We start from the raw sequence: 13,082 nt of genomic DNA on the forward strand, positions 1-13,082 counted from the left end.
TCAGTCAGTTAAGGTGCTTGCCTGTTGGTCTGAAGTTGCGCCCGGGCGTGGGTTCGATCCCCGTTTGAGCTGATTACCTGGTTGGGTTTTTTCCGAGGTTTTCCCCAACCGTAAGGTGAATACCAGGTAATCTATGGCGAATCCTCGGCCTCATTTCGCCAAATACCATCTTGCTATCACCAATCTCATCGATGCTAAATAACCTAGTAGTTGATACAATGTCGTTAAATAACAAACTTAAAAAAAAAAGTACTCCTCTACAATTGCTGGAAGAGTTATCCCTTTGTTTATACTGACTTCTGCAGACACAGTTTCTATTGATTGAGAGGAGTGTTTTTTCAGAAGTTGATCAAATTTCCTGGCGAATTTTTTTCTTTTTAATTCTTTCATGACAACTCATATGGAGTAAGAATCTCAGACTCCTTTATTTGAAAAATTTCCAAGATATAATAATTACAGATACTGTACGGCCAGCCTCCTCCCTCGAACTCAATCCTTGTGACTTTTATCTGTAGGGAAAGTTAAAAGATGTGTGTGTATCCAATGCTTATCCACTTTAGTTATATGATTCAGGTTCCGCATATTGTGGACAGATGACAGGACTGTGACCCATTATCAAGTTACACACCACTTCAACAGGCCATGCTGTGCATGATGTGTATCAGTGGAGAGTTATGTCGTGTACTAGGGTAAGTGTAAGTGTAAGTGTTCGTGTAAGTGTAGTGTAGGGAGTGGGTGGTGATGATGATGAAGAAGATGAGGAAGGGAGAAGGGGAAACCTGGTGTGAGCATGTAACCTATTTCTGTTGAAAAACACCAATGGGGCTGCCACGCTTAGCGTCCCTGACTGATGGACGAATCACTATCAACGGTGACATATGTCTTCTCTTCAAATGCAATGCGGAGAGATTTGGGATTTAACCCAGGCATATTGGTACATGTACACATTCTAGTGATTAGAAGTTGTGCGCCACTAACTCTCTAGTCGAGTTGGAAATTTTACACTAAAATCTCTGACCCCACCGGAAATCGAATCCAGTGTGACTAGACTGGAGGCAGACATGCTAGCACAGAGTTAACTCAGATACAGTGTATAATTCAAACCTGCACATCAAGGAACAACTGAAAGAACATTCACCATGATATTTCATGTTTTTAAAGACAAACTGCACAGTCAAGAGAAACTTTATTCACATATATTAGTAATGTATGCAAGTTGAAGAACAACACTTTTAGCACCACCTGTAAGAAACAAGTATATTTTCTCTCCCATCAGCTCATGGTAAAACAGCTTGGCCACAGCAGGTTCGACCACCAATTTATGGCAGTCAAATTTTCGCATCTCTTATCTAAATTCACGTGTACATAATTATTATACCTGTGAGTGTAACATATATTTATATAATATCAATTTCTATATCTATTTCGTGGTAATAGTTTCTACTACTTTTCTTTTATTTGTTTATTCATTTACATTTCTGTTCTATCTCCTTACTGAGTCTCTATTTTCGTCTAATATTTTAGGCTGTATATTAAATATAAATTTTTCATCTCCATCAATTCATTTCTCATCACAAGTCTGAAATTCTCTGGAATTCATTTTACTGAGTTATCTTGATACAACATTCATTCACAATTTTGTACTAAAAATCATACTTTTAATTTCCACAATACCAGAAAGAATGGCAAAATCTTCAGTCTACAACTGAAATTAAATATACTTTTAAGGGGAAGGAAGGAAGCAGTGTTGGCTTATGACCTGAAAGGACTTTCTTTTAATATTTCTTTATCGGTAAATATCTTCAAAAATGTTTCCAAGATTAGAGGCAATCAATCAACTAAAGAATAGCCAGTTGTAATGGTTCCAATGAAATCATCTGTATAGCAAGAAGAAGGATCCTAGTTTCTGTGCTAACAGAAACATATAATTCTGTATCTGCATAGCAGTAATTGAATGACAGGATTTGTTAATTTCATCACTGATTCAGAAGAAACTGCCTTCTGAAGGATGTACTAGAAGGAATAGTAAATGGGAGAAGAGTTTGGGGCAGAAGAAGATATCAGATCATAGACGATATTAAGATATATGGATCATATGAGGAGACAAAGAGAAAGGCAGAAAATAGGAAAGACTGGAGAATGCTGGGTTTGCAGTGAAAGACCTGCGCTTGGACAGAAACTATGAATGAATGAAAGGTACGATTATGTCAAACGAAGACATTCCTATCTTCAATACTGTTATGATGAAGACAATGAAAAACATTATGGTCTGTATAAGTATAATTTAAAGGAATGTGGTAACAAAGATGTTTGGGGTTAACCTATTTACTCATAGTACTGTCTTGATTTATAATGTTGTTCCAGCCATCCTGTCAATTTAACCTAAAATCCCATTTTTTTTTTCAATTTCCATTTGAATTCAAACAATTACAACTACAATTTTTCTACGAAGATGACATCACATTGTTAAGAGATATCAAAGATAATGCCCTAGTACTTGGTGCATATGTGAATGTATGCATTATTGAATTTACATCATTTGCTGTTCAGTGTTTAATGAATTAGTCACTAGCTGTTTTTAACTGCAGTATATGGAAGAGATTCCTTAGATTAATAAACAAAAGCTGCACTCACAATATGGGAAATAAAGTGCATTAAACCGAATTTTACATATTTATTAATTATTATCAATCATTATTCTCTTTATTTTTAATACAGTTTTTGCATAAAATGAAGAAACATTATGTTTTTTTTTTTTTTTAATTGCATTCATGTAAGAAGAGTGACTGTGCAGCCTAAGTGTTGTAATGATATATTGCTGGGTATGCAATTATAATATTCTCACTTTCATGGACTCAGGTTTAGAAGGGGATGGGATGAACTGACCTGTGGCACATGTTCTGTTTTTAGCTAAAAAGAATTGTGGTCATGTCCCGTTTTTGGCACAAAATGATATGGTCGCTCTAGAGATGTTAAACTTGGTGCATGGAAAATGTTGCAACAGAACTCTAAAATATGTTGAAGGTATCTATATAAACATAATCATTTTTATACTTTGCAAACTTTTAAGTAGTAATTAAAATTAATTACAACAATATCTTATTACATTGATTTGTATGTAAATAATGTGTTGAGGATTACATTATCAAGAAGTTTCTTAGCGTACAGCTTAATCATATGCAATATACCTAACCCAAAATTGTTATAAAATACATATAAAGTATTGAGAGAACATAATATTCTATAAGAAGTAATGACTTTCTTTAAACTAAATTCTCCTGGCCTAAAAACTGTCCTTGAGAATGTATAGGAACACCAGAGTTTAATAGTTAAAAATTTTATCTCTTGAGTGCAATATTCCAGAAGTGAGGTTATGATTTATATAGTCCTGAAAGAAATTATTGCATATTATTTTCTTGAAAACATAACAAAAATGCAAATTTATTTTTGAGCTCAAAAAGATATTGCATATTTCTTCATAAGTTTGTAATAAACAAACAAGCAACAATAAAAAAAAAAAACACATACCAGTATCATATATTTCATAAGTTAGCAATAAAATAATATGCAACAATTTCTTTGAACTCTGTATATTTCTTCAAAAAAAAGTTTCAACAGTATCAGATAAAATACGAACAAAAGATAAAACTGGTTTTATAAAACCAGATTTATGAAACCAATTCCTCCAGTGAGAGAAGCCTATGCTGTAATATTTCAACCGCTGTTCAGCAGCCACACATAGGAAAGTATATTAACTCAATGAGCATGTTTGAAATTTATTAGCAATATCATAGTACAGTTCTTATCCAGGCTACAAGTGCCTGTCCAGTGAGTTACATTTTGTTGACTACTTAAGTCAGACCTCGACAAGTACATTTCAGAACCAGCACCAAGGATACATCAGGAGTCACGTTTGCATAGAGATCAAATATGGATACAATATATTTATGAAAAAATATGTGCTACAATTAACTTGTAGGCATTACTGTGATCTGGTACCTGAGCTTTGTCGATCCCTGGCATAGGTAGACCACAAATATCATTTAAATTATAAATCTGAACAGTGATTATATCTTAATAATTGGATTCTGTATCACAGTGGTTTACAATTCAGTGACCTCATCATAATGTTAATAGCCATTTATATTCATACAAAGAATGTAAACACAGTATATCTGTATATATAATAGTAATACTTATGATTGCCTAGTGAAAACAATATGTGACATAAAAATTAATGAAAAGAATGTCTATCAAGAAGTAAAACACAGCGAGGCCTCGGAACTTGTATCATATTTCTCCACATAAAGTAACAAAGCTTTTATTATGAAATCAAAGCTAAATGTTTCAAATAATTCACTGAAAACATTACAGTATACAATAGTGGAAATGCAACATACTTAAAGTGGGAACTTGCTCTTACACAATCAACACAGTGAATATGATATAATTATCTAATTTCTTGTTTACCACTATCTTGTTCTTTTCCATACATACTTCTTAAATAGTGGAATACTTTGTACAACATTACATAAACTTATCCGGAAACTTTTTCCCATCCTTCTAGTATAAGCTTATTTCTCTTAAAAAGTTAATATCACACGAGTTGCTTTTGACATTATAAAATTTATTATTTACATTGTTCTATATGAATAGCTTTTCGAAATAAAGTATAATTGTTTTGTTCGTTTATACAGTTTATTTAAGTTAACTTTTAAGAAACGCACAAGTCAAACACTGTCGTCACCATTTCTTCATTTTTTAACACAACTACTATTTTATATGCCATTCATTATCAATTTTAATAAGAGGTATGTCAATTATTATTATTTTTATTATTATTGTTTATTCGACATATGAGTTTACTATTTAACAAAGATGTTCAAAGAACTCATCACCACCTATACTAACTGAAAAATCTGGCAACATTGACTTCTTCCATCATGAATCAACCCTACCTGATCCCGTTTCTATTGGACACAATTTAACAATAAAAAAATCATCACTATATTTATAATAAAAATTTGATGCATTAAGAATATTTACTCCAGACAAATTATGGCGAACTATTTTTCTTAACAATGACAATTTAAATTGCATTTTTTTCATGGACAAAAGTTTCTCTATGTAGCACTTCTTTGTTCAGTCAACTGTCCACAGACAGGCTGGAATCTCACAAGTAACAATAATCACTCATGAGGCAACTAAGCCAGGAGATAATGTGGTAGTGTGGCCAGTTCCTTTCCTTGTCCATTGCATACATCGCTGATTAGTAACAAATTTCACTAATCGGACTTAATACAAGAAAAAAAAATTAAATAAGCTTTGTGTCATGGCCTGCTTTCAATGAATTGAAAATAACTTCTACATAATTACTACAAAGTTGAATATAACTGTCTTTATGTAAAGAAATATGATATTCAGAAACTGCTGTTGCATTTGCAATGTGGCTCATTTTTGTGTTCCCACATTAAAATATCTTATAAATGTCGTAAATGCAAATACACCTCAACATACAAGGCTTCAACTGTAAGAGAAAAAAATTGAACTTATTTTTTATTTTAGTTCTTTTTTTTTTGTTATTACATCAAATACTGAATTCGTAGTACTTCCAGTCAAAAAATGTGATCTCAGTACATCTGTTACACACATCAACATAAAGCTTCTATCAGATGATAACGTGTAGCATAAATCTTCATTTTCATTTCATTTCAAATCCAACTTACATGCGAAGATCAAGAGCTTTGATAAATTGTTTTGAATAAATCTAATAGTAATAATATATGAAGCTGATGTTCACAAACCACCTTAGAACCCAATGCACTTAACCATCTGGTATCATATCCCAATGTATGACCTAGTCATTATTATTCTTATTACAGTATTATTATTAATAATAATGATAATTATTATATATGTAAAAAAAATAATTCCTAAAAAGTAACATCAATTCGAGGTACACAAAGATCATACCCCATAATTCAAGTCTGTGCTTGAATCTCATATCAATTTGCTTAAACAATTAGTGCAGAAATCATCAGTTTCCTACCTTTCTCACAATGACACATCTTTGCTTTGGGAAAGAAGCTGAGAGACTATTCCCACAATTCTTACCTTTATGCCTATAGTTACCAGGTTAAAGATGCTCAGAATTAATGGAATCTACCTGGAATTTTAAGACATATTACTGCACAGTGAGAGACGTTTCGCCATAAGGTAGAAAGTTAAAAAGTATATAGACTTCCAGAATTATAATCTGCAATTATTATCATTATTAAGAAGACTAAAGAAACCATGACATTATGTTGTAAATAGTTATACCAATTACTTTATTATTCCTTCAAAAGTTTTGAAAGAGAAGAACAAAAGTCGATCCTAAGTTATTTTCCATAGAGTATCCACTTATTTATAACTGTACGAGTAGATACAAACTTATTGATATTCCTATCGACTTGGGAATGTAAACCAAATGGAATAAAGTACTTCGAAAAAGTAACAAAATGTTATGTGAAAATCAGTTACAGAAAATTGAAAAGAAACTGGGTTTATAATATAAAAATATTCTGCATAACTTCAAGATTATATCAGAATTTTTCTTTTTTTTTTTTTTGTAATTAAACTTTTGTGTAATTATGTCTGGTATACAAATTACCAAACTATTAAGTAAAATATTAGTTCAGAGAAATCACATCAACATTCAAAAAGCTCTTTGACTGGAATCTCACTATCCTAAGCATTATATTGCACAATACATTGCCTTTTAAAAAAGCAAATAAGCTTTAACTTCATTACCTAGTCGTACCAATGAGACAAAATCAATAGACCGAGGCAATTTAATACAATCCAAATGACACGTCAAATAAGAATATCCTGAAAGCTATCAAGTATTAAATAAAAATATATAAAAAAAGAAAACATTTCTATATTAAAGTTCTTTGTGGTCTGCTGCTGTATGCCATAGCTTTAATATCATAATAGTAACTATTGTTTTCCTTCCCGGCTGCCTCTGCTTCCTCCACCACCACGGTACTTCCTCCCTCCTTCTCCAACCTCATCCTTATTGCCACGGTAGTAATGATTACCATTACCATTAAAGTGACCACCACGACGATGGGAGTTTCCATTGTTCCCATTGTTACTATTCGAGAATCCGTACCCACTAGATGTACCATTGTTCCGGAGGTTTGGAAGGGATGGGGCTGGACGGCCAACCAGCTGTGTTTCCTTTTCTAGCCGTCCACCACCATTGTTGCCACCATTTGCACAATGTCGATGTGAGACAAATTCCATCCTTAAAAAAAATAAATAAAAAATTAACAACTTCCATTGTTTAGGTTGTAATTTGTCCATCACATGAAAATGCAAAAGATATGATATAAAAAATTTAGTTGGTTTCCATAAACTGAATCGAACTAAATGTTTATTTACATTTCCGTGGCAACCTTACATATCAATAAAAAATGAATAGACAATAGGTTTGTTCCAGCAAGCAATTCAGAACGTGTCCCGTATACCAAACTTCTTTTGACACATGCACCAATTGTGTACGGTGTCAGAACTAGTTTGAAATTTTACGTTGGTGGAACATTTCTTGAACTGTTCTTTCAAGGCCTTCGGAGTTTCTTCTCATATTAAAATTATATTCATCTTCTGAATTTAATCCATCATAAAATATATCACTATCATCTTCCAAATTACTCATGATCGAATATTTTTATATTTTAACTGCCTAGTCTCGAAGCATTTTAATCATAACTTCAGATTAAACCATCTGCGCAAGTGTCAATAGTTCAGAATTCCCTGTTCTGCTCTTAATTGAGAACCAATTTCACTCATTCCGAACGAATTCTGAAGCATGTTGAAACAGAGAACTGGGAGTTCAGTATTGGTTCGGAATTAGTTCTAGTCTTGTTGGAACACACATTGCGCTACTGCGCATGAGCAGGCAGTTCAGAATCGATTCCGAACCCTGCTGGAACACACCTAATTCAATGGTGGAATGAGTCCCTTTATATGGTAGAGAAATGGTAGGTGATCAGGGAAGGAATGAGAAGATCCACAGTTGTGGAAATGGATTATTCACAGAAAAGCACAAAAGTTTACTGATTACATAGAATTACAAAGGAAAAAATAAGGAGAATAATGCAAGGTAAGGAAAGTCTTGTGAATAGGATTAAGAAAAGAGGACGGAAATGGTTTGTTGTTCAGTTATTTTTTGAGAATTAACAATGACAACGGGCCAAGAAAAGTTTATAAATGGCCCACCATCATTTTCATGTAAAAGAAAAGGGCCATGAAAATCCTGGAATGAAGGCATCCTAAAAGCCACCATTCTCTTTTTCACTGCTTTTGATCAGACCTGTGGGAGTCAATACAAGAAAATCTTTCACTCTGTGACTCCTTCACAAAAGCAATTCAGTACATATTAACAATTGTAAGCCTATCAGGAGAGTAATTAGCATCTTTCGATATTCTATCAACACCACATGAATCATCAGGCTCCTCTTTACTTAGACTTATAATCAATGTTTTGTGTGAAATATTGCTGATTACAAACTACAGTGAAATGCCGCTATTACGAATTTTTCAGAATAACGAAATAATTTTTTAGTGCCAGCCATTTTACCAATAATTTACATGTTAAAATGTTCAGTTTAAAGAACATATAAGTAATGAATTATACAGTTTAACGTAATAATAATAATTCGTCCCCCTACAAAAAAAAAAGTTATTTTAACGAAATTAGGTCTAATAAGTAGTTAAAAATTACTTAAAATAAATTCCAAAGAAAATAAAATAAATGAGTTATTGCTAGACATTGGTCACCCTTGGTTTCAGTGAGTTTTCTGAATGCACCTCCGTAGACACGATTGTTGTGGTTTGAATTTACATTCAAATGAAATGGCATGGATAAATATATAATAATAATATGTATGTAATAAGTTTTAAAAAACTGAAAAATTAACAACTGAAAGAATAAATATTTTTTTCTCATAAAGTAATTGAATATGAAAAGCATGTGTCATATTTTACATACATCTATCAGAAATAAATTAAATTTAAATTTAAAGAAATATTATGTAAATTTTGAGAATTGGGATAATTATAATTCAGTATTTAAAAAAACAACAAAAAATTAATTATAATAAACTAATTGGAATATAAAAGTGAAAATTTATGTATTACATGTTCACATTGTAAGAAATGTGTGGTTTCATACTAATTGGTGTAAAATTGCAGAAGTTAGAAATTTCACCGATTCATAGCCATAATAAAGGATATGTATGGAGTGATATCCTTACCCTCCCCTATGCTGAGACTGCTGGCCGTGGTGCCAGTAGCTCTGTGTGTGAAGAGGGGGGAACCTCTGAGACTGGGACTGTTGCTGATTGTGAGATCGATGATGGCCGCCTCCACCACTGCCACCCCCAACACCACCACTGCCTCCTCCACCACCTCCACCTCCGCGATGGCCATTATTTCCTCCACCTCCACCCAGCTGACGCCCACCTCCATTACCTCCGAGATTCTTACTTAAGTTCGCTCGAATTGTTGCTAGCTGCAAGACAGAGAAATGGAGAAAAACATAAGAATTGGTGAATATTCACTTCACAACTGACAAGTACAATTTTAAGGATAGTCCAGCTAGTGTATTAACTTGCATTGTGCCAGTATTTCCCAACAGAGGTGCTGTGTGTCATATGATTTTGAACAGAAAACACTTTTTGGAATAAAAATTATAGAACATGGAATTAAAACAATCATCCACCGGCTAACATGAAAAACGTAAAAGCAATCAGGATAAAAAAAAAAAAAAGGAAGCAAACAGTATAAATTAATATGACAGTGCACTCGCAATGGTTTTATTTCATCTGATGGAGCTACACTTACTGGTAGAATTGTTTTTTACTTAAAAATTCAACACCTTTCACCAGGATAAAAAAAATTCATGCACTTTGGGTTCCACATAAATAACCACTACAGTTAGATAATAACAGAGATTTAAGTAGCTTAAATTTGACACACGAAACAGTTTTAAGTTAATTTTTAGTGATTTTTTTTCAGCAAATAGAAAATTGTACTAGAAACAAACGCTGTAAAAAAGATACAGTAAAAAGTCACAGTGGTATAACTGTTCCATCAAAATTGTAGGAAATGTCACTTCAGCATGCTGACCTCTCATGGCATGCATAAGCGTCCCCTAAGTGGGGAAGAAGAGATGTGACTGATTGAGTTGTCTGACAATCCTCTCGTCTAGTTCATATGAATCCACTAATCACTGGTCCTTCGAACAGTTTGGGGATGCATGTAAGTGATACAACTGCCATAGCATAAAAATATGGTGCCTACATTTTCGGTCGAATTTTTTACTACATCACTCTCCTATATTGGAGAAATTTAATGGTTTTATTGCCAAGAACTCAGCATTAGTTAACAACAGCAATATGTTGTAAATCTAAGACATACAACTAACAGATTTAGTGCTCTTTCAATAGAAGTCATACTGTTGATTTCTATTAGCGTTCAAAATTCATGGCCCTTAGTTGATTGTCGATCCCTACATGTGCTGAACCTAATGGCAAGCTTAGTAACCACTTGACATTGAAGATGGTATCTGTATATCCTGTTACCTTACAAACTTCCACTGGCCAGTAAATTATACTGTTTCGACAAAACAGCAAACTAAAATGTTTTGATGCTCATGGTTACTATATTTTGACATTAGATTTGAAACCCTCATGTTCTAACCCGGCTACAGACAATGTTTATAGTAAAGTACAGGTCTCATTTCATAGATTTAGGGCACACACAAAAATCCTGCCACTGGCTTAGGCAAAATTACAGGCCAGCTTCCACAGTTCAACAAGTGCATGCTTTAAGGACACAAGTCTTTACATAGCGACTCTCAATCTGCCTTACAAACCATTGACGATAAATACAACCTGCATTCCATAGCCGTCGAAATTAGATCCCTACTACTTAAATTTGAAGGTCATATTTGCTTAATGTGGGTGTGCGGCCACACAGGTACTGAAGGAAACGAAAGAGCGGATTAATTAGCGAAGCAAGCAGCCTCAACCAACTCAGAATATATATATATTCCATCTGTCCTATTTCATACATTAAGCAGAGAATCAAGCACACAACTACACTCAAGTGGAATACATACTGGAACTCTAGTGTTAAAGGCTCTGTGACTAAGAAATTATTCTTTCCCAATGTACAAGACAGACTATGTTGCAGTCAGTTCTCAACCGACTTCTTTTTCACTCAATTTATGACCGGCCATGGAAAATTCGGTTCCTACTTTGAAAGATTTAAGATCAAAAGTGCAGAAGAATCTCTGTGCATATGCAAAGACAATCAGACTGTTGAACATTTGATTTTTCACTGTCCAGTGTTCGAAAGAAAAAGACACTTTTTAAGATATCATATCTCGGACTGCAATTTAAATTACTGCACGCCCCTTTACCATTTACTTAGGAAAAAATGTTGTTATAAACAATTCACAGAGTTTATACACCACATCCACGCAAGACTGTAGCTATTAAGTGTATGTAAATTAATGATGATATAAAATCCTAATGAACTATCTAAAACAAGGTGTCTCTCTTTGGGACATAATAATAGTAATAACAACAATAACTATGTCTGTATTATAGATTTTACTATTGTTCAGTATTTGATGACAGATATATAGTTTGTAACCGTAAGTAATTTTGTTTTTATTTCTTTACTATCGCAAACCACCTATATAATAGGTGTTTAATTTGTAACTAAGCCAATTTTGTGCATTATCTCTTTACTATTGCTTAAAATTATGTATAAAATCGCAAATTTATGTAATATTCTTGCAATCTCTCTACACCTTCGATTATAATTTCTAATTTTATTTAATTTTGTTTTAACGGAATGTAATTATTGCATAACGTATTTAGTATTGTTTACTGTCTATTAATTACACCACCTCATTCTAGTGCCGAGGTCATGGAAAGCATGGGGCTCTACCTCCATGCCCCCCCCAAGTGCCTTCATGGCATGTTATGGGGATACCTTTACCTTTACCTTTTACTGTCTATTAATTAGTGTATTTATTTTGTAACTATGACTCATGCCTACTACTACTTCTTTAAAATTGTGTATTATCTCTACATAATGTATTTCACATGTAACAAACTACAACCCTAATATACCAAAGGTAAAATAGGGTTTCAATATTTGGATAACAACAACAACAACAACAACAATAATAATAATAATAATAATAATAATAATAATAATAATAATACTAATAACAATAATAATAATAATGTCTCTACAGACAATAGCTTAAGAATACAACGTGAAGAATTGGAAGAAATCCCATTGCAGGTTATTAAAGAACAGATTTTTCTAAAGACTCAAATAAGTCAAATTTTAAATTCGAAATGCAGAAATCTGGAGACAAAGCAGGAGACAAAATACAAAATATAAAGGAGGACACAGCGAGCCAACAGTGGACAGTTATAATTATAGTTTATTACCCACAATGTTCTTTTCTGCTTCTTATGAAAAGTGGTAATGAAAGATTCAGCTCGAAATGAATATATTCATGTTACAACTTACTTCTCTTCTGTTCTCTTCGTTTTCTCGACGTAGACGTCTTATAATTTTTTCTGCCTCCTCGAGTTTCACAGCTAAGGCCTGTTCCTCTGACACATCTTGCGTTCCAGAGTCTCCTTCGGACATACAGGTTCCTGCTTGGTTCTGAGCATCTGACTTAGTTCCAGGTGTTATCTTGTTTCCAACAGCTTCAAGTTCCTGTCTTCTGCTTTCGAGTTTCTCCAACTTCCTACACAGCAACACATAGATACTGAAACCAGAGAGAAAAGAATTTTGATGCAACAATGCCATCCCCTGCATTACGAAAATTAACAGGGGAACAACATTATCTCATCAGTTCTTCTGGTTTCAGTATGACAAGTAATAGACAGCTGGATGAGTTATGGGCTCATCTCAGTCAATAAGTTTAAGCAACTACTAATTATTATTTACATTATATTCTGCATGCAGTAACCTTTAACCTTTCGTATTATTATGAA

The 13,082-nt window shown here is 33.2% G+C and overlaps 1 protein-coding gene across 6 annotated transcripts in view; it reads right to left on the bottom strand.

Moving 5' to 3' along the window:
• Positions 1 to 3,756: 3,756 nt before the first annotated feature.
• The window catches only part of LOC138714859 (keratin, type I cytoskeletal 9-like), a 45,456-nt gene continuing 36,130 nt past the window's right edge, over positions 3,757 to 13,082 (bottom strand). For 5 of the 6 annotated variants that reach the window (XM_069847075.1, XM_069847077.1, XM_069847076.1 and 2 more), the window contains 3 exons: positions 12,607 to 12,853; positions 9,303 to 9,559; positions 3,757 to 7,291 (listed from right to left, as the gene is read on the bottom strand). In XM_069847075.1, coding sequence (XP_069703176.1) covers positions 6,982 to 7,291; positions 9,303 to 9,559; positions 12,607 to 12,853 — 814 coding nt within the window. In that variant the 3' untranslated portion in view covers positions 3,757 to 6,981. The remainder of the gene's footprint in view (positions 7,292 to 9,302; positions 9,560 to 12,606; positions 12,854 to 13,082) is intronic. The other variant, XM_069847078.1, reaches the window with a different exon arrangement.

The sequence above is a fragment of the Periplaneta americana genome, chromosome 15, assembly GCF_040183065.1.
Source record: "Periplaneta americana isolate PAMFEO1 chromosome 15, P.americana_PAMFEO1_priV1, whole genome shotgun sequence".
Lineage (NCBI taxonomy): Eukaryota > Metazoa > Arthropoda > Insecta > Blattodea > Blattidae > Periplaneta > Periplaneta americana.